At 37.7% G+C, this 25,225-nt stretch overlaps 1 protein-coding gene and 2 long non-coding RNA genes across 3 annotated transcripts; 1 reads left to right on the forward strand and 2 right to left on the reverse strand.

Moving 5' to 3' along the window:
- Positions 1-1,420: 1,420 nt before the first annotated feature.
- LOC130135070 (uncharacterized) lies at positions 1,421-2,238 on the reverse strand. The gene is made up of 2 exons (XR_008814539.1): positions 1,641-2,238; positions 1,421-1,555 (listed from the first exon to the last, which is right to left on the reverse strand). It is a non-coding gene; the product is annotated as an uncharacterized LOC130135070 (long non-coding RNA).
- A 15,322-nt stretch (positions 2,239-17,560) lies between these two features.
- On the reverse strand, positions 17,561-18,329 carry LOC130135116 (phytosulfokines 4-like). The gene is made up of 2 exons (XM_056303503.1): positions 17,978-18,329; positions 17,561-17,834 (listed from the first exon to the last, which is right to left on the reverse strand). Exons 1-2 carry the CDS (start codon positions 18,119-18,121, stop codon positions 17,709-17,711), a joined length of 270 nt encoding a protein of 89 aa, XP_056159478.1. The 5' UTR covers positions 18,122-18,329; the 3' UTR covers positions 17,561-17,708.
- A 4,569-nt stretch (positions 18,330-22,898) lies between these two features.
- Positions 22,899-24,381, forward strand: LOC115664298 (uncharacterized). The gene is made up of 5 exons (XR_008814533.1): positions 22,899-23,009; positions 23,461-23,566; positions 23,859-23,937; positions 24,029-24,158; positions 24,288-24,381. It is a non-coding gene; the product is annotated as an uncharacterized LOC115664298 (long non-coding RNA).
- The last annotated feature ends 844 nt before the right edge of the window (positions 24,382-25,225 follow it).

Here is a 25,225-nt window from a genome sequence, read left to right on the forward strand (position 1 = left end):
ACTGAGGATAGATGAAAAACGTAAAGCGTCTCCGAATATGCAAGAATAATATGCATCAATTTAACCAACATGGTTGCGTTGGGCATTCTGCAATCATACTGGTCCTACTGTATAGTTGAGCATTTCATAAATTTTCAATTCTCCATAAAACTTCCCGAACTTGGAACAGCTAGAAAACGACAATTTCGATATGGGATTCTCATAAAGGTAATGAAACTTTCATGAAACCGTTGTCAATTTCACATGCTCCATAAGAAGGGGACCAAGCAATGACTATTATCTCTCAACTCGAAAACAATATTGAGTGAGCTATTTCTCTTCTAAGAGAGACCAAAGCACAAGATGGGACTTGTTACTGAATATGCAACCGTGAGGTAAATGGAAAAACAGTTGACTGTTTGGTATACGACTGCTTCTTGCTATAGTTCAGACTGGGAGCAACAAGTGAGACTAGTTGCCCCACATAACTATCAGCTCCAACCGATCCTTTGGGCTACAGAATTCAAACAGGACTACTAAAAAAATAACGCAAGGTATATTAGAATTAAACACCAGAGCAATATACTAAGTAATGAGGTGACTCTGGTCCACTTGAGTTACAAACTGCCACGTGGACTAAGTATACTAACTTTGTAGACCAGTCTTTGTATATAGAAGAGCAAGACAAGACGGACAAGTCTCACGCATCAGTCTCTTGGGTTTGGTGCTCAGTATATACAATTACGATTTGCTGTGCCTCAAAAATTAACATACAAGTACGATTGGTGCTTCCTATCACCAATTCATTCACACAAGAACTTAAGTACTGCGACTGCATCTATCACCCAGGTCATTTGTTTGTTCATGACCCACCAGAAAACATATTACTTCCAGTATTTTCTTTCATCCTTTCATCCCTTGACCTAACAGAATTTCTTTGAAGACATTGGAAAGTGACTAAAGCATCTGCCCACCATTGTCCCCATTCAAAAAACATTATTTTCATGTCTGGAAACAAAAATTCTCACTAAATACCCAACTTATGAATATTAACAGTTAATTCTAGAAAAATGCCCTATGGCCCCTATATGTTGAAGGAAAATCTATAAGTTTGCACAATCATCATAACAACAACAAAAACAAATCACATACTATCCCACTAGGTGGAGTCAGCTAATGATGTCATTATCACGATCCTATTTTAGTTTCCACCAGGAACACTACTGCCTACAATAAAACCCAAGAACTCGATTTTCTGGGGAGGTCAAATACAGGGTTTCCAATCCTAGCAGAAGAGGGCTATCCATATTGAATCTCGGAATGGTGGATATAGTCATGCGGATTGCGCAAATGTGTCCATAGTGACTAGGGTGGACCCACATTCAAAAAACGCCCTCCGGCACAACAGATCATGAAATGATAATTGAGGAAAGACTGACCATTTTCAAAGATGAGGCCATTAAATGCAGAGCAACCAGGGCCTCCACTGTACCAGAGCAAAAGAGGGTCTTCTTTAGGGTTTCCCTCTGTCTCAATGAAGTAGTAGAACATCTCGGCATCCTCAACAGAGATGTACCTAAACAATCAAGACAGACCCCAAATCACAATTTTCACTACTTATCCTGAAGGAAAACCAAAAAGAACAAGAAACAAACACCTACCCAGTTTCGAGCATAAAGGGAAGTTCACCATCAAAACCGGGCAAAGTCTTGACGATTGTGGCTCCCAGAGCTGCATTGGCCGAGAAGGCGACAAGAAGCAGCAAATGCACGAAAATCTTAGTCATCTTCGTGACGCCGCTTCACACACTCGCTGCTTCAGCAGCAACTTTGTGCAAAATTTCTTTACCCTTCTTTTCTTTTTCCTTTTCTGGGCCTCTCAAATCTTGGTGCAAGCTCTTTACGGCGCTTGTGTATGCACGAGAAGATGGAACCGTATATATGTTGAGGCGATTTCAAGAAGTGGGGTGGTGAGCTTGTCGGGAAAGATGTCATCTTTTCTTGAAATTTAAACGAGAGAAGGCGGGCAGCGGAATGGAAGTCTTGGTAGAGACCAGAGAGCGAAGGGAGGACTTTGAATTTTGGTTGTGCCGTGCGTTCTTGGGTCTGGGAATACGAGAGAGATTTAGAAAGGAGGGTTTGAAGCACGGTTGGTCAATGGAGTTCCGCAGGCGGTACTATGGCAGGCAGAATCACCACCCTACGGGCCGTGTCAAACGTCGTACGCTCTCTGTCTCCGCTTCCCAAATGGTCCGAGGGAGGAGGGTTCAAGAGTTGCCCTGAACAATTTTTTAACCTCGTTTAATGTCGAAAGTTCGATCATAACAGGGTCTCCAATAGAAATGCGAGCACAATGACGTTTGATTTGAAGTTTTAGAATGTAATTATGACTTTGTTCAGCTCGACAATGTAAGTAAGGGAAAGCGACACTTAAATGGCATTTCTTTCAACTTTATCCCAACGTACAACGTCGATCGTAACTTTAATTTGTTTAAAGGTTACCCCCGAACTTTATTCAAACGTCATCCCCGAACTTTTAAATTTATTCAATATGATCTCTAAATTTTTTAATTATATGGAGATGCTTAATGTTATCATTTCATTAATTTATATTCAATTTAAATTCATGGACAACATTGAGCATCTCCATATAGTTTAAGAACTAGACGTGAACATAAATCAAAAGCTTTAGAAACCACATCAACAAATTAAAAAGTTCGGGGGCGACATTACGCGTTGGAATAAAAGTTCAGAAATCATTGTGCCATTATCCCTATAAAGAACAAAGAACGAATTCTAAAGAATAAATCGAGTGGTAAAGTAATTGATTCTAGTTCCGCAATCACTTGGAGTCGCGCAACAAGAAAGCACACTCTATGAATCCTGGTTCCGATATAAATGACGACCCCGCCTTTAATATGAACAACTAAGTCGAACCCTTGCACCGAAAACAGAGGAATTAATGAACGAATATTCAAAATGCCGTGCGGCTCTCCCAAAGTAATTTTGATCATAATTACACTAGTTATTAATGAGATGATAATTGGGAAGAAGATCGAAGAGTGAGAATGAGAGATTGATAACAAGTAGTACAAGGTTAAGAATGGGTCTTTCCTTTTTAAATCGTAAGATATACGATGAAATTTTATCTGTCGGATGAGTTAGTGTAATCTTTATAAAAAGAATAATCAAACAAAGAAGCACAACAGCTATTGAAGTAGTCGTTCTTTAAAAATGGCTACTTCAATGGCCATTGAGCAATGGTCGTGTCGTGCCAAGGCCATCCTTGGGTCAAGCACAAACCATACTGAACAAACCACGCCGGCACAACCCTTTACTATAACATAAGGGTCATGCCAAGGACTGTCCACACAATCCGGAACGATGGGAGGGCGGGGGCGGGCATAAGTGCGTCAAAATTTTTAAAATATGTTGTCAAAATGAAGTTTTTATTTTTTTTGGTCGAATTGTCAAAATGAAGTTGTGTCCTAAAATTTTCAAATAATGCAACGAAGTCCTAAAACTTAACACTCGTGCAATGAAGTCTCCGTCCAAGTTGATGAACAAAAAATGACAACGCAGCTTTTCCGTTTACTTAAAAATTTGTCCACGTCGATTAAGATGACGTTTCTCCCTCTTTAATCCTTCAAAAATATAAAACTCTATACACAGTTAGCCCCATATTGAATTGCAATCCTTAAATTTTGGCACAAGGGACCTAATCCCCATATCGAAGGCTGGACAGTAGAAGAAAGAATGAGGGGGCCAACGTCTTAATCAAATGGCGTAACTCTTAATATGGTCAACTTGGAGTAACCTGCTATTGTGGCCTTCAATCACCAATTCTCCCGGTGGAATAAGGAAGAATACAAGAAGAAGGTTTCATGGTTGAGATAATTTCGATAGTACAAGTTGCTGTCATTTCGTGATTTGGGGAGTAAGATTGATATATTTTTTTGATGGTGTAATTGAATTAGTGATTAGTGATGCTTTGAACTTGAGCTAAGTACGATGGTACAAGTTGTTTTCATGGTTGAGAAAGTGATCATAACAATTTCTAGTATATTTTTGTGGGCCGGAAACAATTTTAAATTCTTATCAATCCATTGAAAATTAGCTTGTAGATTGGCGATTGAGACTTGAGATAGAGGGGACAAGAGACTTGTGAATACGGTTGGGCTAACTACATTTCCAATTTGTTGATGACCAGCCGGTCCTTCTTGTTAGGTTAGGGCTTCTTTCTTCTTTTTGTCTCTTCAATATTTTTATTATTTTTCAACCAACATGCATGCTGAATTCATAAATTTGTTATGGAATACCTAGAATTTTAAATGTTAAATTGCACTATATTAGAAATAGTCAATACCAAGAGTGAGAATGAGAGATTGAAAACAAGTAGGAGAAGATTAAGAATGTTTTTTTTTCTTTTCAAATCATAAGATATTTAATGGAATTTTATTTGTGAGATGAGTTTGCGTAATCTTTAGAAAAGATTATTCAAAACAAAGAAGTACAATGGCAATTGAAGTAGTCGTTCGTTATAAATGGCTACTTCAATAGCCATTGAGCAATGGTCACATCGTGCCGGCTTATCATGTCGTGCCAAGGCCATCCTTGGGCCGAGCACGACCCATAATCAACAAACCATGCCGGCACGACATATTATTACTATAGCAGAATGTCAAGCCAGGCACAGTCCACAAAGTGTCAAACAAGGGGAGGGTGGGAAGCGGGTATAAGTACACCAAAAGTTTTAAAATTTGTAATCAAAATGCAATTAAATCCTAAAACCTTTAGATAATGAAAGCAAGTACTAAAACTTAAGAATTCATGCAATAAAGTTCTTTCATTAGCTCCATCTAAATTGATGGACAGAAAATGATGACGTAGCTTTATTTATTAATTTCTCTCTCCTAGGTGCCGTTTACTTAATTGAGTTGTCCACAGTTGTTCTAAAGACGCTGCTTCTCCGTCTTAAACCCTTCAAAAATATAAAACTCCGTAAACAGTGAGCTTCATATTGAATTGCTATCCTTAATTTTGGCACAAGGAACCCCAATCCCCATATCAAAGAATGGCAAGTAGAAGAATTAGCGGGCCAGCGTCTTAATCAAGTGGCATAACTCTTAATGAGGTCAACTTGGAGTAATATGCTATTGTGGTTTTCAATCACCAACTCTCACCGCAGAATAAGAAAAAATACAAGAAGAAGGTTTTGTAGTTGAGCTAAGTTCAATGGTACGGGTTGTTGCCATTTCTTTATGTGGGTTAATCCAAAGATGCCAAATCGAGTACAAGACATAATAGTCAACTTCCTTGAAAGGAATCAAGCGTTTTGCTAATCAAGCCAGTCGAGGCGTGACAAGATCAAACGTGAGCGCATTGCTACCTAAAATCAACACTCAAAAGGCGAAAAGAGGCATTTGAAGGAGGAGCTTGCACGAGTGAAAAAGGATTTTCCATCCATGTTTGTTGGTTCTATGTAATGTTAGAGTTGGTGAGATTAAAGTCTTCCATGGTTCTCTAGTTTTGTTGTGGTGATTTGGGAGTAGGATTGAGATTTTTTTTTGAAGGTGTAATTGACATAGTGATACTTTGACGTGAATGTAGCCACTTCTATTTGAGATCAAGTAATGAAGCCACAATTTTTTTTAAAAATTTTGAACATATAATGTCCAGTTCTTTATGTAAGCAGTTTTTCATGTGAGTATCAAATGGGTTGAATAATCATCAAATTTGAAGGAACATTAATCAACAATAAAGCTGCATCAATAGACTTTGAAACTTTTTATCCATTGATAATTTAACTTTTCATCTAATTCTATTCAAAGCTTAATTTTCTGACAATTAAAGCTTAAATCATAGTCATGAGTCTTAGTTATAGATAGCTGAAATATCTCTAATGATTACTATATCATATGACATAATTATATTTTTTAGTAAAGTTAACTAAAATATGACAACAAATAATAAAGTGGTATTTAGTATATTCTAAACCATAACTACAAATCTAAATCACCAATATCATTTAACAACGATATGGCTCTTATAATTATGACTAAAAATATAATAAAGTACACATATTACTGTAAAAAAAATTATAAGTATCTATGAATCGTAATCATTTCTAGTTTTCTGACCAAAAAAAAAATCATTTCTGGTTCGCAATCTTAAGAATATGATAAGCCGATAAATTAGCTTTGATTTAACCTCATCTGTGGATATTATTGGCTTATTTTTTTTTATTCCTAACTTAACCAATGTGATTCTTGTAAACATGCAAACAAAGAGTCCAAGAATAACTATTCTGTCGTGCAAACCAAACTAGAGAGTAACTATTCCGTTCCCATTCTTGGTCTATCATATTCTTATGAATAGTTTTGGGAAATTGTCCAATTAGTTCTAAACCTATTTTACGAATGTTAATTCAATCCTCGACTTCTCAATTTTGTCAATTCAAAGTTCCAATGTAATCCTTCCAATTAATTTTCGCCGAAAATCGCTGATATGGCGGTATGTCATGTAGGACGACCAATAATGACTTAACCGCCAGATTGGAATTTCCCACAAAAAATGACCAGAAGGACCACATTAGAATTTCACGCAAAGTTTTAGGATTAAATTGGCAAAACTAAAACGTTTGGGATTGAATTGATATTTGTACAATGGATTTATGATTGAATGAGTAATTTTCCATAAATAGTTATCACGTTCCTGCTTTATTTCATTTAGTGAACCAAATGTCACGTATTCCACAAAACAATTTCACAAAAACCTGCATAGTTTAATTTGTAGCGTGGTTTTGTTTCCATTCAGGCTTACACTTGTTCTAAGGCATAATCAAATTAGCATTGTGGTAATCAAACTGCACCAGAGAAAATTTCACTCCATTGAGCTCAGAGATTTCCCATGATGGAACTTTAGAACTTTGAAATATCTAACCTAATGTCACCTTGGAGATAATAAGCAAGTGATCATAACAATTTCTACTACGTTTTTGTGGGCCAGAGACAATTTTAAATTCTTATAAATCATTGGAATTTGGCTTGTAGATTTGGCGATTGAGACTTGAGATAGAGGGGATGAGAGACTTGTGAATACGGTTGGACCAACTACATTTCCAATTTGACAATAACCAGAGGGTCCTTCTTGTTAGGTTAGGGCTTCTCTCTTTTTTCTTTTTTTTTTCCTCTTCAATATTTCATTATTTTCAACCAACATTCATGCTGAATTCATAAATTTGTTAAGGAATAACTAGAATTGTATATATATTATTCATGGTCAATACAATGGGTGGATGAGAAATTTAATTGAGATCTAGCTCGTGGGAGAGGGGTCTCCATGACTTTTAGCTATAATGTCAATGAGATCCCACAAAGGAGAAATTAGACCGAAGTCATCCTAAAATTGGAGAAGCCAATTACATGTGATTGGAACGTTATGAGTGGACCCAAATCTCAAGATCTCCTCATTCGATCTCTTTCCACTTTCAATTTTTCTTTAGAGCGTGAAGTTCAGGCTAGCAATCAATTTGTCTTCACTCGATATATGGGGGTCACCCGTCCCGACCATACTAGTAGATTGCGACTGGGGAACTACTAGGGCTTGTCTCAGTGTGCACCATTTCCACATGGGAGTAGGGAGGTGGGGCGTTTGAAACTCCCCTCTTTCGAATAAGGGGGGATTATGGGTTTATGGAGTTTTCTCAAATTGGTCCACTAGAGACTCGCCAAGCTTCTCGTAGAGGAGCTCCCAAAGTCCAAGAGTACACTTGGTATACCAAAAAAAAAAATTTGCAAACGAGGGATCGAACTTATCATGATGATAAGACAATAATGTGCTAATTATAACGTCCTATTTATTTCGCGAAAAATGATTGATTTGAAAAATATTATCCTAAAAATGATCTTTTTTATCCCTTACAAAAAATGAATTAACGAAAATAATTTTCTATCAGCTCGAGAGTTGGTCAAATAAAAAAATATCAATTTACTATCGATTAATATAGATTTAATATATATATGCTTGGGGAAATTTTCAAATCTCTAATTTTTTTTTGTCGATCCTATTCTCTCTCTCTCTCTCACTTTTGCTCTACCTCTTTGCAGAGTGTGGGAGTCATTCAAAAAAATTTCACATCAGTGTCATCCGTGTCGTGTAAGACGGCTAACGTTCACGTCATTAATTTCCAGCCGAAATTGATCAGATGGACTATATCGACAGATTAATAAAATATTTGGAACTAAATTGGCCAATTTGAAAAGTTTATGACTGAATTGGCACAAGTGTAGGTTTAGAACTTTTTTGATAATTTTCCCAAGATTCGACCAGTAGCCAAACTTAGCCCTAAAATTGTTCTACAATATGATATGGCAAGAAAGAACGAGACCCACGATGGTTTGAGCCATGGAATGCTTCCAATAACACATTCTATACTTTGCTCTCAATGCTACAAGTTCCTTATCCCTCAAAACCGGGACCATCTCATAAACTCATGGAAGCGAACAAAACCCCTTTTTTGGATAATCATTCCAATAAAAGAAAAAAGTAGTATTGACACATATCTTCTCTCTACTTCCCAAGAACGGTAGGTCCAACAATTTCTCTCCATCCATCAAGAGAGAAATAGGAAATCGAACGGGAGGTGGTCGAATCATGCCTCCTCCCTGCTTTGCCCTCATTCTTCACGTGGGCGTCATTGCAAATTCAAACGTTCGAGATCTGCACGAGCCCACGAGCCCTATGAGGGTCCGCGGGGAAAATTACCAAAAAAAATTCTAAATTTATCGCGATTGTTTCAATCAATCGTAAATCTTTTTTGGCTAATTAAGTCCTAAACCTTTTACATTTGTGCAAATTCAGTCCATCCGGCAAATTTTAACCGGAAATAGCTGGCGTGAATGCTAAATGTCCTAAGTGGCACAACCGGCACTGATGTGCCGGTGAGGACGTCAATAAACTTATTTCTTTCCGAATTATTTATTTATTTTTCTTTTCTTTACTTTTTCTTTCTTTTTCCCTAAACTTAGGGCCGGCGAGGGCTGCCCTTGCCGGCGTCGGGCGAGGGCTGCCCTTGCCGGCGTCGGGCAAGGGCAACCCTCGCCCTCGCCGACTTCCCTCCGCCATGGCTGGCAAAGGGAAAAGAGCAGAAGAAAAAAAAAGGGAAAAAAAACAGAAAAGGAAAAAGACGAAAATACCTTGGGCAAAAGTATTGTGGGGTAAACGTGTCATAAGTGGCATAGTTTGGGGTTTTTCGCATCACAAAAAAAGTTCAGGGTAAATTTGTCACAAGTGGCATAGTTTAGGATTTTTTTGTGATGTTTTCCCTTAATTTTTCCGTGAAAGTGCGATTGTTTTAAAATACTTTAGAGATATGAGATATTCACTTAAAAAAAAATTATATGTAATAGATCGAGAGAATTACTCCATACCGTCCAAAACCTATTGATAGGATTCCAATTCAGTCCTAAAACTTTCCAATCTTGCCGATTTAGTGATAATCCTTTGCTCGAAATTCTAATGCAGTTATTTCGATCCAATTTCGTCGATAATCGCTAACGTGGTGGTCTAATCATTATTGGCCGTCCTACGTGGCACGTCGCAACATTAACGAAACGTCAACGGTTTTCGGTGAAAATTAGCTAGAAAGACCACATTGAAATTTTGCGCAAAGATTTCTATTTAAATTGGTAAACTTGAAAAGTTTAAGATTGAATCGACATCCGTACAATAAATTTATGACTGATTGGGTAGTTTGCCCCTATTATATCTTAAAGTCAACTTAAAAACGTGAGTCAAAAGAGCGACGGAAATCGAGAAGTAATGCTTTGGACTTGAGAAGTAAGATTTCATATATCTAGTTTGGAGAATGAATGGACCATTAGTGCAAAAGGAGCGGGTGGAAATCGAGAAGTAAAACATGTGAGAGGAGGTAAACGGGAATGGGTGTCGTTCATTTAACTTAGTTTAAATGTGGACATGTTTACGGAATCGTATGGATTGGACGTTTTTCTAATAAAAAAAAATTAAAGTTATGTAAATATTTTGTGATTTTTATAGTACAAGCAAGTATAAATAAATCAAATCAATGTTAATTTGAACATATGAAATATTTTCTTCATAACTAGCCCTTCCAAAATATATTGAAAGACCCATTGTTCGAACGAATAGTCATGTTTTACGAAATACGCAATTCTTATATGAATGGACACATTACTTTACTAATAGATGCGACTCTCGACAACAATAGAAAATCCCCGATGAGCCTTTCGGACCCCCCCATTTGGAGGCGAGCCGAGCAGCATCATCCTTTCACGGCCGAGCACTGAGATGCTCTTACACCAGGCACCACCCTCGCCCCGCATATCCTCCGAAGAAGGCGGCATCCCCGACCGGAGTTTTCCGCCAAAACGACATCCCGAGTCAGCACAACTGGAAAACCACTCAAAAGACCCTTCTTAGATAGCGTGAGCCAATATCAGGGATGGATGGTGCACGACCAAGACCTCGTATAAAATTTTGCGGGACCGCTTTCAATGTTTTTAAAATTTCTAAACTCTCGAATAATAAAAAAATCGATTTAATATTTAAACTTGATAATATTAGATTTGTACATCATGTTGTCTATCAGCGTCGCACAAAAGTTTTTGCAGCACGTGTAAATCAATTTTCACGAGTCATATTCTTTGGTTAGATAAGAAGGAATGATCGGTGAGCAGAGGCAGACTTCAAATTGACCAGGGTCACTACAAACGAAAGACAGTTGAACATAAATTCCTTGGTCGCCCGATGCCATTTTTTTTGCTTTAATTACTCCGATGTAGACATGGCCACGGGCCGGTTTTGGCCCGGAACCGCCCGGGTCAAACCCGGGACCGGCCCGTTGATCGGGCCCGTGGTTCAGAACCGGAACCGGCCCGTGGCCTACGGGCCCGGTTTAAAAAAAAAACTGTAGATAAGTGGAAAAACTCTTTTTTTTCCTCAAATTTGATTACAATATACATTTTGATTACATTTTATATTGAATAATTCATTATTTCATAATTTGATAATTCATTATTTTTTTATTTCATAATTTATTTTTTTAAATTTTTACTGGCCGGTTCCGAATCGGGCCGGAACCGGAACAGGCCCGGAACCGCCGGTTCATACATGGCCACGAACCGAAACCGGCCGGTTCCGAGCCGTGGCCATGTCTACTCCGATGGTCCTTGTACTTTTGTTAAATCGCGGAGGCGGCCCATGCATTCTAAACAATTTAACATGCGACACCCATTGGAACCCCGCTTCGATTGAACTGATGAAATATGGCGAGGGCCGACTTTAGTGCGCGCATCTTTTCTAGTGCATGTACAAGGAAAGGTCTGTTTTGGAGAAACTTTTACTTTTCGATTTTTACTCGTTTTTTTTCCCAATCTTATGGGGCATGCGGTTTGACTTCTTTTATTGTTCGGCGTTTGAAATTATCGCAACAAAAACAAAGGTTGGCACTTAGATACAGTTACAATGTTTCCATAATTTACGTAAAGGTTTAGGTAAATAGTCATGTTTTATGGAAAATACGCAGCTCTCTTATATGAATGGACATATTCCGTCGCCAACAACTTAACTCTCGACAACGAAAGGAATTCCCTCACCAAGCCTTTCCGACCGAAGCTTGGTGGTGACAAATTCGCACCAAGTGGCTTCGTTGTTCCTTGGCCGAGCACTAAGATGCTCTTACGCTAGGCGCCTTGATGGGAGTTTTCCTGCGAAAGCGACATCCCGAGTCGCGCAGTTGGAACTCAAATGACCCTTCTTGGCTAGTATGAGCCCAATGTCCGGGATGGATCGGTCGAGATCAAGACATCGTATTAAATTCGGTGGGACTACTTTCAGGTTTCTAAAAGTTTAAACCATCGAATAAAATAATTAATTCGTTATTTAAAATTTGTAATATGATATTTGTAAATTGTTTTCTTCAAAAATTTTGCGCAAAAGTTTTTGCACGTGTAAATCGATTTTCACATGTCAAATTCTTTGGTTAGATAAAAGGAATGACAGGTGAGTAGAGTCAGATTTCAAATTGACTCGGGCCCTACAAGCCAAATTCTTGCGCTGCCCGTTGAATTCCAGAACAAACGAAAGACAGCTGAACAGAAATTCCTCGGCTGCCCGATGGCCCCGATGCATTTTTTGAGTAAATTACTCCGATGGCCCTTGTACTTTTGTAAAATTGCGGAGGCGCCTCATGTATTCTAAAAATTTTAGCATGCGACGCCCCTTAGAACCCATTTCAGATTTCATATTGAAAGGTCTGTTTTGAAGAGACTTTTACTTTTTGGGCTCCGTTTGTTTCGCATAAAATATAACATTTCTGAAAAATGTTTTTCGAAAAGTCATTTTTCAGGAAAATGATAATATCTTCTGGTGTTTGGCTGAATCTAAAAATGAACTGAAAAATATTTTCCGTCGTTTGGTATGAAAAATCTCGCTTGATTTTCCTAAATAAACATACATTATTCGGGTGCTGGTAACTTGTGCATGGGCAGCCGAAGAACCGGATATGAGCACTAGAGTCTCGAGTCTGGCCTTAATGAACCCCGACCCATGCATCGGCGATCAGGGCGCGGGCACAGGCACCTGGTCCCAGGCGCAACCTTGATGGACCTGAGCACAAGTACCGAGATCTTGGGCCGAGGTTTGGCCTCTGTGGACCCAGGCACGGCCTCTGTGGACACGGGCTTAGGTGTTAGGGATCCGAGCTCAGGTATCGGGATCCTACGCTTGGCTTTTGTGGACCCGAGCTTGGGTGCTGGGGCATCGGACACGGGCACCGGGATTTCGAGGCCAACCACGATGGACCCCAACATGGGCGCTGGGGACACTGGAGTCCCGAGCTCGGCCTTAGCCTTGATGGATCCAGGCCTAGGTGCCATAGACCTGGTCTTAGATGTCAAGGACTCGAGAACTAGCGTTAGGGTTTTTGTGCCCAAATGTCGAGTTTCAAATCTAAGCGCTCATACCTAGTCATATTTTGGAAAATAATTTTCGATTTTTCAAAGAGGGAATTATTTTCCTGAATTTAAGCATAGGTTTTCAGTTGACTCATTTCCCTAAGCTAACCAAATGCCGGAAAATGAGGAAAATGTATTTCCGAAAAATATTTTCACGAAATAACGAAGCCTTTTTTACTTTTTTTTTTTGCAATCTTATGGAGCATGTGGTTTGACTTTTTTTTTTTAATGTTCGATATTTGAAATTTTCACAACATACAAAGTTTGGCACTTAGATTCACCTACAATGTTTCCATAATTTATGTAAAAGTTTAGATAATATTTTAAATTTTGACTGGAAAATTAAAAAAAATTGAGTTTGACTTTTTCAGAAGTCAAAACAAACGAACTAAATCAAATTTTATGAGTAGGTGTTTTCACAATTTCGCGAAAGCACGAGAATTGCCAAAGTTCTAGCGATTATAGCGGCAACTGTGATGTCATTTGCTAAATGGTCTTTTTCACGAGTGCCCTTGAGACAATTTATAAATTTATGTTAAAAAAGAGATATTCGATTCTCAAAACATTGATTATGCATATCATAAGGACTTCATATTGTACTATTTCCTCATTTGATTGTTAATAAGTGCTCAAGGTACACTTTTTTTAATTAGATCCAATACTAAGAAAGAAGGATAGGAAATCTAATTTATAAAGGCGACCCCCAAAAGGTTCTAGGAACTTCGTAATCATGAAGGGCTATTCCAACTTGGAGAATGACACATTTGGCCCACCAAAAAGGGTTGGAGAATACAAGTTTGATGCTGGTGGAGTCAATGGATTGGCCAGTTGAGCCACCACTTCCAAAGGCTTTTGGGCCCATCTCCACTCATCCTGGTCTAGACATGGATTAGGAGTCAAGGGATCACACCAAATCTCTCTTGAGATTGGAGTATTTCCTCGGAGATACTAAGGCCGGTCCGCCGAACCGGAATACGAACCACGACAGACTCTCTTTGGGTGCTTCGATAGGCCTTGCTTAACCAATCTTCGAGATATAGTCTAACGTCATGGTTTAGCACTTTGCTATATGAATCGAATTTGCGATCTAGATTTCAGTATCTCCAAGAGTACTCTTAACGACTGTCGTCGAGGATTTTGCATAGAGTATGCAATCGGAGCGCACCGGCTCTGGATTATGCACCATGCGTAATAGGCAGTAATTATGTCTATTTGCTACATATTCAAACTCATGAGTCATGAGGACCGTCGCATGATGAATTTGGTCAACATCATCATTGACATCAGGAAGAATATTTGAATGTCGAGGTCAAACCATAGTAAATGATTCCAGCAACTAAGTTGGGCCGATGACGTTGAGCTGGCATGATTGGCCCTCCAAAGCATCTTAGTGGTTTTTGCCCAAAAAAAATTTGGGAAGATTGCATAACTTTTATTTTCTTTAATCTAAGGATAACATAGGAAAATATTGTTGCTATAGTGGCATTTGGGAAAAATAAAACTGATAGACCTAATCAGAAGTACAAATAGAAGATAAATGGGTAGATCGAAAGATAAGTTGATTTACAAATTTCATGTCAATGGGATAGCTTACGTATATTTTGAAAAATTAGTTGAGCCGAAAATTTGAATAGCTTGTGTAATCAATGTTTATAGTCCTTGTACCTTCGTGCTTGATGGTATAGTTCCTTCGGCTTGTTTTCCATCTACTTTTGTTAATGTCGACATTTGAAAGATTGTCATAAACTATTTCGACTAATATCCATCCTTATCATTGTTAGTAGAGTTTCCATAAAAAAATGTTATATTTTCGGAGTTACTCTGTTATCATTTTTTCACGATTATTTACTTTATTTCTACGATTTCCGTACCGATACTTACGAAGGTAAATGGGATTATTCGAGTCAACCTAGGGCTACGCATGACAACGATTATGTGCCCGGGAACAGATTCTGCTCAGAAATGATTCTTTTTTATTCTATGCTCGGAATTGATTCTGAGCATTTTAAGGCGTTTGTTAACGGCCCAAAATTCCATCCCTGGAATAGAAAAAGAACAGAAATGCGTTTGGTAACGCCACAAATTTTTTTTATTAATAATATTTTTAAATATTTTAATATTTCTTTCTTTTTTTTTCTTTTCTTTATTTCTTTTCCTCCTTCTTGGCCATGGCCTGCTCGCCGGCCATGACCGGTAAAATATTTTTTTATTAATGATATTTTTATTAAAAGTATTTTTTCTTTTTTTTGGCCATGGCCTGGTCGCCGGCCATGACTGGTAAAATATTTTTTTTATTAAAAATATATATTTTTAATTTTTTTGGCCATGGCCCTGTCGCCGGCCATGGCTGGTAAAATATTTTTTTATTAAAAATATATATATATATTTTTGCCATGGCCGGTAAAATATTTTTTTTATTAATAATATTTTTTATTAAAATATTTTTATTAAAAATATATATTTTTTATTTTTTTGCCATGGCATGGTCACTGGCTATGGCAGGTAAACTATTTTTTTTATTAATATTTGTTTTGGCCATGGCCTGGTCGCCGGCCATGGTCGGTAAAATATTTTTTATTAAAATATTTTATTCTCGTCAGATCCGGCGAGGGCGGTTCTCGGACCGGACATTAGAAGCTACATTAAAAATCAAGAAAAGGAAGAAGAAAAAAAATTGATTCTCAAAATTGTTCCTAGAATCAAGAAGCTACTTTTTTTTATTCTTGAAAACTTATTCTGGGAACAATTTTTGACAAAATTGTGCCCAGAATCAAAAAATTAAACAAACGCATTTGTTCCCAAACCGATTCGGGAACAAAAGAAAGAATCAATCAAACATTTGTTTGGCAAGTTGTCATGCGTATCCCCTACCGGCAAATGAAACGGACTGGACTCGACAGTTGATGGGGATTGACTTTTCTGATTTTGAGTTCGACCTCAAGCTATTTATATATCTAATTGAGTTGACCCTATGCTTGTCAATACTAAGCTGAACAGGCTTTGCGAGCCTAATCCAGCATCTACTATTTTCTCAAGAGAAAGTTATAGTTCTAAAAATAGATACCAAAATTCTTAAATCTACGTTTAGTAAATATGATTAAAATTTATTCAACAGGCTTTGTGAGCCTAATCGAGCATCTACTATTTTCTCAAGAAAAAGTTAATACTTCTAAAACTAGATACGAAAATCCTTAAAGCTACATTTGATAAACAAGATAAACATTTATTCTATCCTATGCTTAGTTTCCATCCAAGTTAGGATAAGACTGGACATAAGAGTGATATAGCTATGATACAAATATTCCATGTAAGGGTGAAATAAATGTGGGTAGGATTTTTTATGTCCAAGATATAAAAGTTAATTTTCTTAAATAACAAACTTCTTAAATTAATAAATTAAAATAATAAATAAATAATTAATTCTATATATAAAAATAAAATTCATAATAACAAAACAAAATAGCTTTTAGTTCATGTTAAAGATTCACGACTCCTCCGTAACAATTTGGTTCACGTTGAAACTCCATGAAAACGGCGAGAGAGTCAGAATTCTCGTATTCCATAACTCTTTGGTTCACGTTGAAGGTTCACGAAAACAATAAGAGAGTTGAAGCTTCTTTTTGTCTGTAGCTCTTTGGTTTGTTCATGAAAGTGGTGAAAAAGTCAAAACACTATATTTTCATAATCGCGAGAGCGAATGATCATGCTTGCTCTCTCTTACTAGATTTGGCATTGATGTCACTATCACTTGTTACATTTCTTGTCATAGTTGAACCTATGGCTTTGGAATATTGTAATGAGCTCATTTATTGTTTAAGGTTTTTTTTTTGGTCGAATATTGTTTAAGGTTTACATCGTACAATAATCATGGATTGATTACTGGAGCTCATTGCTCATTTATATCCCAATCTAGTCTAAATTTTTGGGATTTTTGCATGTATGATTTCAGGGTTTCGCTTTCCTTGAATTTTGTTGGTGTACAAGTCCAGTTTCAAAGGATATCGGAGGACTTTTGTGAAGGTTTCGCTTTCACAAGTGTCATATATGTGCTCATTCAACTTGTTGCTCTGAACAGTCATGGTGTTGGGGACGCCGGGGCAAAATCGTAGCAACAAATGGAAATCTCGGTGTGTGCTTACTACTTAAGATGGATTCAGTGATCGGCCGCCAAATTTGATTTGAAGAAGTCATTGATTTACTTTTTGAGCGGCTGACTCCTAATATTTTTATGATGATTCATCTTATTATCTGGAGTTTGTTTTATTTTGAAGTTGTCTGGGATTGGACTGCGTTATTTTTCTTTTATATTTCGGTGTAAATGAATGAAATCTTACTTTGCCAAAAAAAAAATTAGAATTAAAGGAGTCTTGGCCATTTTCCTTTTGCAACTTTGGAAGCGTTCTTCACAAGTAGTCTTCTTTAACGGTTACCAGCAAAAGAAAAAAAAAAGTAAACAATAAAATTCTTTTTTTTACTTATACCTTTTCTAATAATTGCCTTACTTTTCTCGTACCCGAAAATTAAATTAATGTCTATGAATATGCAATATAATCCTAAAATAAAATGAAAAGAAAATGACACCACCAGTAACAAGCAAGCCTCCCATTGATTTGATTCCGTTAATTCGCATAAAAAAACATGAATTTGGAAAGAAAATATCACAAAATGAAAAAAAATTGAGAAATGAAAACTTAAAAAAAGAAGTAAAAAAAAAAAAAAAATGAAAATGGGCTTCTCAAGGCTGGTGATTCTGGGTGTAGATGTAATCGAGGTGAGCCTCTAGGGTTCTTCGCATCAAGCGCTCCTCTGCTCCTCCTCCGCCGCCGCCGCCGCCGACGCCGCCGCAGTCTTCACCGACCACCTTCGAACACGCGCGCGGAGACGACAAGAAGAAAAGGGTAAAAGATCAGAAACGAACGAGCGGACATCTCGCGACGGATCGACGTGGTCTCGAGAAAACCGAATAGACTTCGAGGAGCTAAAAAAGCAGGAGGGAGGTGGTACCTGAGGCTGAGGCTGCGTCGTCGTCCATGTCGAAGCCGAAGCGGCGCCGCGGGACGCCGGGTCGGGGCGCGCGGCGGAGGAGACGGCGGCGAAGGAGGCGGCGAGGAGGGCCAAGAGGGCGAGGCATTTGACTCTCGGAGACATCTGCTCTCTCTCTCTCTCTCTCTTCTTCTTCTTCTTCTTCTTCTTCTTTGGTTTTCGAGTTTTCTCAGGATGGGTCAAACAACGCAGAACAAGACACGGAGAAGAAGGAGAGCCAGTTCGAACGTATTTATAGCGGGGGTGCGGCTGATGAATATCATTAGCAAGGGGGCACAAGTGGAATTGCAAAAGTCACGCCATCAGCATTAATGCCAAGGAAAACAATTCAGGTGCCATAACTTTTGTGCGTGATGCTCGTTTCAGAGTACTATAACTTATGTATGACACTTACTTGAGGATAATAATTTTTTTTCATCACTTAAGTGTTACATAATTTTTCAATCGATCACGTGAGTACCAAAAATATTTGAAAACTTTCACGTCGGATTTCCTGCACTTATGTGAATATTTTTAAAAAGTTATGGCATTCAAGTGATCAGTTGTGGCACTCAAGTGTATGGTTTTTAAAAGTTATGACACTTAAGTGATTAAAAAAAAATTATAATGCTGAAGTGAGCACCTTATGAAAGTAATGACATTTATACTGATCTTATCCTAAAATGTTGTGTACAATTTTTTTTTTCTTTTCCTTTTGTTCGAACGTTTTTTTACGTGATTTGAGCCCTCTGATTCCTCGATTGCATGTTAACATAGTTAATCAATGAATCAGATGACATGTTCGACATATATTCTAGCCAACTTTGCATGAAATTGGAAGACTTTTTTGTCTCGCCCCTGCTGCGCGGTGCATTTGATAGAAAGAATACATGGGGCAAGTATGACAATGACTTTAGGTCTATCGGGCGGGGAAAGGTCCCATGAATTTATTCTTTCCTCGATATGGACGAGTCTAGGCGGGCCACTGATTTAGGCCGGTCCGGCATTGTACTTGACGCTCTCAATCCCGACGCCTAGACCTTTTTCGTATACCAAACCCAAGTTAAGCCGGACCCGCCTATCAATCATGTCAAATTGGTACACATTCAAACCCATGAGTAATGAGGACACAAGCGTAATGAATTTGGTCAACACTATCATGCATGTCTGGAATGATATTGAATGTCCAGGTCAAGCATATTCGATTATTCTGTATACTAAGTGGACCGATGACATTGAGTGGGAATGATTGGCCCTCCAAAGAATCTTAGTGGTGTTTGCCAAACTAAAAAAAAAAAAAGAGGAAAAGGAAAACCAGTGAGATTAAAATTGTTTGACTTTGAGATTAATAATGATGAAGTGATCGGTACCTTTCATTTTCATTTTCTCCATTCAATATACACCAAGACTACCTGAACAGAATGAATTTATTCAAATTTGTTTTTTTTTTAATCTAAGGATGTGGTAGGAAAATACTTTTGCCATAGGGGCATTTGGTGAAAATAGAATCGATAGACCCTAAAATCTTTTTCCCCCATCAATACTACCAAAAGAAATATACAAATACATCAAAAGATAAATTGATTTACAAAATTTATGTCGACGGGATAGTTTATATGTATCTTAAAAATTTAGTCAAATCGAAAGATCGTAATAGTTGGTGTTGTAACTGTTCATATGCTTCTGTACCTTCGTACTTGGTGATAGAGGCCCTTCAGCAAGGTTTCCATCCACTTTTGTAATATTAACATTGAAAAGATTGTCGTAAACTATTTCGGCCAATATTCATCCATATAATTGTTAGTAGAGTTTCCATTAAAAAAATTATATTTTTGGAGTTACTCTTTTACCATTTTTCCATGATTATTTATCTTATTTTTATGATTTTCTTGAATTTCATGTCATATTATATCTATTCAATCCTACTCTGATTAGAAATTCATACGAGTGAATACAACCTAAGAGTACATACCACATGTGCATACACATATATTATACGAATTTGTTTGAGCTTTGAAATCAAGCTCTTAAATAGATTGCAACAGAGTCGAGTTAAATCATTTACATTTTCTATTCGAATAAAATTTCGATAATCAAACGAACTTGAGTCATTGCATCATCCAATCCCATATCTCATGTCTTCTTTCCATCCATGTAAATCTCAATATCTCCCCCTCCCAAAAATTAGTACAATGAGCTGCCTTACATTAGATGTTGCCAACAAAAACAGAAATTTTGTGTAATTTAACTTCCAAATTAATGGAAATTTTTATGAGTGGATTAAACTAAAGTCTACTAGAATTTCAAATTAGATCTTTCAGTTATATTTACTAATTTATTACAAGAGCAAGGATTTCATATTCTTTTTCCTCATTCTAAAAAAAACTTTTGAAATTGATCCTGGTTAGATTTTTTATAGTCTTAACAATTTCTTATAAATTGATTGGGCGGATAAAAAAATAGCTCTTAAGTGGGAAGCAATTACATCTCATAAATGGCAAAATACAAGGTATCATCTTATAAATGGCAGAGGGGTCACTGCTCAATTTGGTCTTACATATGGGTTAGGAAATAAATATAGAAATCAGAAGAATATATTAATTACTAAGAGGGAACATGAACTAGAGGAGGATAACAATCAACTTAGGGAGAGCCTTTGACTTAGTGCAAGGTAGGTGGAGTTGCAAGCATATGTATTATGATTTGGATCTAGATGCTTGTTATGGTGAGAAGGTGCAATTGTTCCCCAACTCTCATGTGCAAACCCACATGGGAACTTATGCAAACTCATACATCAATAGGGACTCTCCCTAAAATTCATCCTAAACCTCCATGGTTTTGTCATTTAATGAGCTGGTATTATAGACTAATATGGAAATTGATTAAATGAAGTTAAGAATAATATGAAAGATAAGAATTGAGAAATTTCAATATATGGATAAACAGTACATGAGCCAATTTATAAGCTTTATTGGATAACTATTTAAGGTAACAAGATAAACATAATACCAAATATAATCAATCAAGGATATATGCTATCAAAAGAGATATATGTAGAATTAGGAGAGATATGCAGAATCAAGTAAATATCCTAATATCGCTAGCATCCCCTCAAACGCAAGGTGAGTTGAAACAAACCAACTTGAGTTTGAAAAATAATCCGAACAATGTCATAAAATCTTCGATTGTCATGAGATAAGTGAGCGAGAAAGAGGAGTTCAATGGATCTGAGGTGGGGCGGTGCATGTCATGGCTCCAAGCTTCCGTTGACGACAAGATTTCACTATATTGCTCGTCTCACAGTGGCGAGTTTGGTGGTGATGTCGGCTTCTCGAGACAAGAAGTGAAAAGTTGAGAATCCGAGGCCGACAGCATATGTCCTTTGTGGTCTACTGTTGTCGAAACCGTCACTGAAGAAACGAGGTTGGTACAGCTGGCGTGGCTATAGCAAGTGGAATAAGCCAGGCTTTGTTGAGCGAAAGTTACTTTGCGAAGACGCTTCTTCATGGACACTACATGAGCACCCAACTAAGTAACCAGGCCATTTGTATCCACTATTCACTAAGCCTGTAATACCTAGACATAGCCACAATTGCCTTCTCATAATCTTTCTCCGCAAATGCACATTCTAGGATTGCATGTCTAGCAATAACCAAACCATCAACGATAAGTGATGATGTCATCCAAACTAGCCATAGGTGTTGAACCCAACTGTGCAGCCAATGAAGCGGCAAGGGTAGCACGAGATGTGAGAGCTATCACCCTTGCCAACATAAGAAGTTCATTCTCTAAGAAATTACAAAAATGTAAATCTTCAAGGCTCGGAGAACTTATGAAAATGTAAATCTTTAAGGCTCCGAGGTAAGAGATCAACTTGTTTTATAAGCATTGAGAAATAACATGCGCAATTGCAGCACCACTGACACCCAAATGACAGACATAAATAAGTATCAGATATAATGCAATATTTCCTAGGGCTCCTACTTTTCTTCTTTCTTTTTAATGCAAGGCGTGTTTTGAGGCTTCAAGGATACTAGGACTCCTCTCTATGCCACTGTTGTTGGCGAGGCCACGAAAGCCCTTGCCAACTTTGTTGGCCACAAAACCAAAAAAAAAGGCAAAGAAAATAAGAAATAAAAAATTCAAAAAAAAATTCAATATTTTTTTAAATTGTTCATATTAGCATCAGCTGTGCCACGTATAACGACTGGCATCCATGTCGGCAATTTCTAGCTAAAATTGATTGGAGCAACTCAATTGGCAAATGTAGGACTAAATTGGCCAAAACGAAATGTTTAGAACTAAATTAGCACAAGTGTAATAAGTTTAGAACTTTTTCGGCAATTCGATAGTGGATCGGGATCTTTTAAATTGGGTAATATCCATAATTAATCCTAATCCTATGTTTTTTCTATAATAAGTCCGGATATCTTATCCACATTTGACCCTCAATTCAATTTGGGAGTGTGAAAAATAATGACTCAGCAGTTTTTATCTCGTGAGGAGTCCTTATCAAATTCGTTCTCCTTATATTTTAATTTAAAATATTTTTCTCTCTCCCTTTTTATTTTCACCCTTTAATTTTCAGAAAAGTTGAAGTCTCTGCTGCCGCCGCTGCTGCAGCATTGAACAAATACTAATTTTTACTTTTATATTATCTTATTTATCTATTTTTAATTTCGTTATTCTTTCCCATTTTCGATGACAGGTCATTAGATACGATGTTATCTGTCCACCCATCATCGTCGTCATCATCACATAGTTAGCAAAAAGCGCGACAGATTCGGTCTAAAACTAACTTTCTGGTAAGCCCACGCATCAATCTCGACCTTTTCGAAAATATCTCCGTCGACCCAATTCGATTTCCGGTACGATTTTCCTGGGTTCATGCTGTTTTCGTATAAATACATCATCTTTCCCACTGCCGCATAAGCAGTGTTCGTTTTTCGAGAGGCATTGATTGATTCCGTAGTTTCGCAAGGCCAAGGCTGTCCGGGGAAAGCTTTAGTTTACTGTAAATGTTCTTCGCTTGATTTTTCTACTTCTTTTTCTTTTTTTTTTACTGTGAGTTAATTTCCTATGCATGCATTAGACGTTAGATGCTGAGGATCCCGAGTGATCAGTGTAATTGCTGCTGCTTGTTTGTGTCGATGATGATGTAAATGTGTTTGCTTACATATCTGATGATTTTTGGGTGTTGCTGATTTTGAAATTTCGGATGATGGGTGATTTCGTTTTTTCTTTTTTGGTTTGTTTGTTTCGATTTGGATTGATTGTAAATGCAATTTCGGATAATGGGTGATTTCGTTTCTTCTCTGTACTAGTCTGACTATAGCTGGAGTGGTAAAGCAAAGTTCCTCTTTTTTTCGTTGTCTTGTGTTTTTTGATTTTTTGAATTTGACCTCCTTGAAACTGAAGTAATTTCCGGTTATATGTTTGTGATTCGGGCTGGATTATGCAAACAGATTGGCTACGCCGACATGCCCTGCCACTGACGTTGGTGATGAACGTGGTGATGCTGATGATTGGAAAGGAGAATTTTTCCCGAGCATTCCTAACACTAAGTATGAGGTGAGGCTTTTCGGCGGAGAAAAGTTCCGCTTAGCTTCGATTTCATTGCAATTTTACTTAATCAACTTCGGGTTAGGGCCTGCAAAAGTTCACGGAAGATCGTGTTTTGTTTTGGCTACCACTTGCAGATTAAAGTTGTAAATATGATTATGTTGTGGTATATATTGAAACTTGAAAGAACTTTCAGTAATTTTGCTTGAGAACTCAAAGTCTAATTTTGAACTGTGTTATATACTGTTGGAAGTGCCTGCTGGTTGAGACTCTCAATTTGTATGACGTGTTTCCCGTTTAGGGTCATTCATGCAAGAAGAACCCACTAGCATATAAGTGGGAATAATGCCGAAGAGGAGATACTAGGCAAGAAAATGAAGGTGGGTTCTTTTTCTTTCCCTTGGTTTCTTTTTTTACTTTGCAGATCAGTTGGGCAGGTTACAAATTTTGATAGCTGGCTGGTGCTTGCAGGATTGGCTAAGATTCAGCTTCGCCTTTTGGCACACGTTCAGGGGAACAGGAGGTGACCCGTTTGGTGCTGCCACAAAGTTTTGGCCCCGGGAGGATGGCACGAATGCTTTGGCTATGGCCAAAAGGAGAAGTAAGAATTGTTTATCTAGGAAGTGCTCAATAACTGTGTTTCAGTTTGGAAAATATTTTAGTTTGGATTGCATATAGGAATCAGTGGTGACACCTTATGATTTTATTCTGCATTCGATGAACAAAACAGTGAGGGCCAACTTTCAGTTCTTGAAGAAACTTGGAGTTGATTGATGGTGCTTCCATGACAAGGATACAGCTCCTGATGGCAAGACATTGCAGGTGAGCAAATACTCGAAGTCATTTTTGGTATCACAAGTTCATATGTAGATTTCGGTTGTGCAGGAAAATTTTGGAAGACAAAATTTGTCGCTGCTTATAATCTTAGAAGAAAGTTTGAAAAACCCTTTCTTAACTTGTGCGAACACAGTTGCCCGTGAAATTTTTTAATCCAACAGTAGAGCTTAAGTTTGCTATGTCGTTTTTGTCTCAGGAATCTAATGCACCCTTGCTAATGAAAAGTCGAGAATCAGAGGCCAACAACATGTGTCCTTTGGTCGACTTTGCTGTTGGAACAATAACTTAACAAGGTAGCCGATACAACTGACATGGCTAGCAAGCAAAATAAACTAGCCATTGCTGAGCAAAAGTTACTTTACAAAGACGCGTCTTCACGGGCACTGCACGGTTGGATGTCACATCACCCAGGTAAGTGATCAGAACATTTGTGTCAACTGTCCACTAAGCCTGTAATACCCTATGCCTTCTCATAATCTTTCTTCACAAATGCACATGCTAGGATTGCCTGTCCAGCAATAGCCAAAACATTAGCAATAAGTGATGATGTCGTCCAAATTTGTAAGCATAGCTGAAATGCAGCCATAGGTGTTGAACCTAGTCGTGCAACCGGTGAGGCAACAAGGATAGAATAGGATGTGAGAACTATCACCCTTGCCAACATAAGAAGTCCATTTTCTACGAACTGACAAAAATGTAAAAACGTATTTAGGTTGGGTTCAGCTCATGCATCATTCTCAACTTGGTATCAGAGTCTTAAGTGCATCGGTTGCACTTTGCACCCTATGCGCCTCGTTCACTCGAGTGCCTCATTCGCATTTGACCAAGTGC

The sequence above is a fragment of the Syzygium oleosum genome, unplaced genomic scaffold (assembly GCF_021117445.2).
Source record: "Syzygium oleosum isolate NSW1041296 unplaced genomic scaffold, Sole_v2.1 Sole_v2.27, whole genome shotgun sequence".
In the NCBI taxonomy this organism is placed as follows: domain Eukaryota; kingdom Viridiplantae; phylum Streptophyta; class Magnoliopsida; order Myrtales; family Myrtaceae; genus Syzygium; species Syzygium oleosum.

What these genes read in the sequence shown, in the direction of transcription:
- LOC130135116 (XM_056303503.1), bottom strand. Translation starts at nt 18,121, where the DNA reads ATGTCTCCGAGAGTCAAATGCCTCGCCCTCTTGGCCCTCCTCGCCGCC. An exon ending in CGACGCAGCCTCAGCCTCAG is followed by an intron (nt 17,835 to 17,977) that starts GTACCACCTCCC and finishes GCGTGTTCGAAG; the next exon opens with GTGGTCGGTGAAGACTGCGG.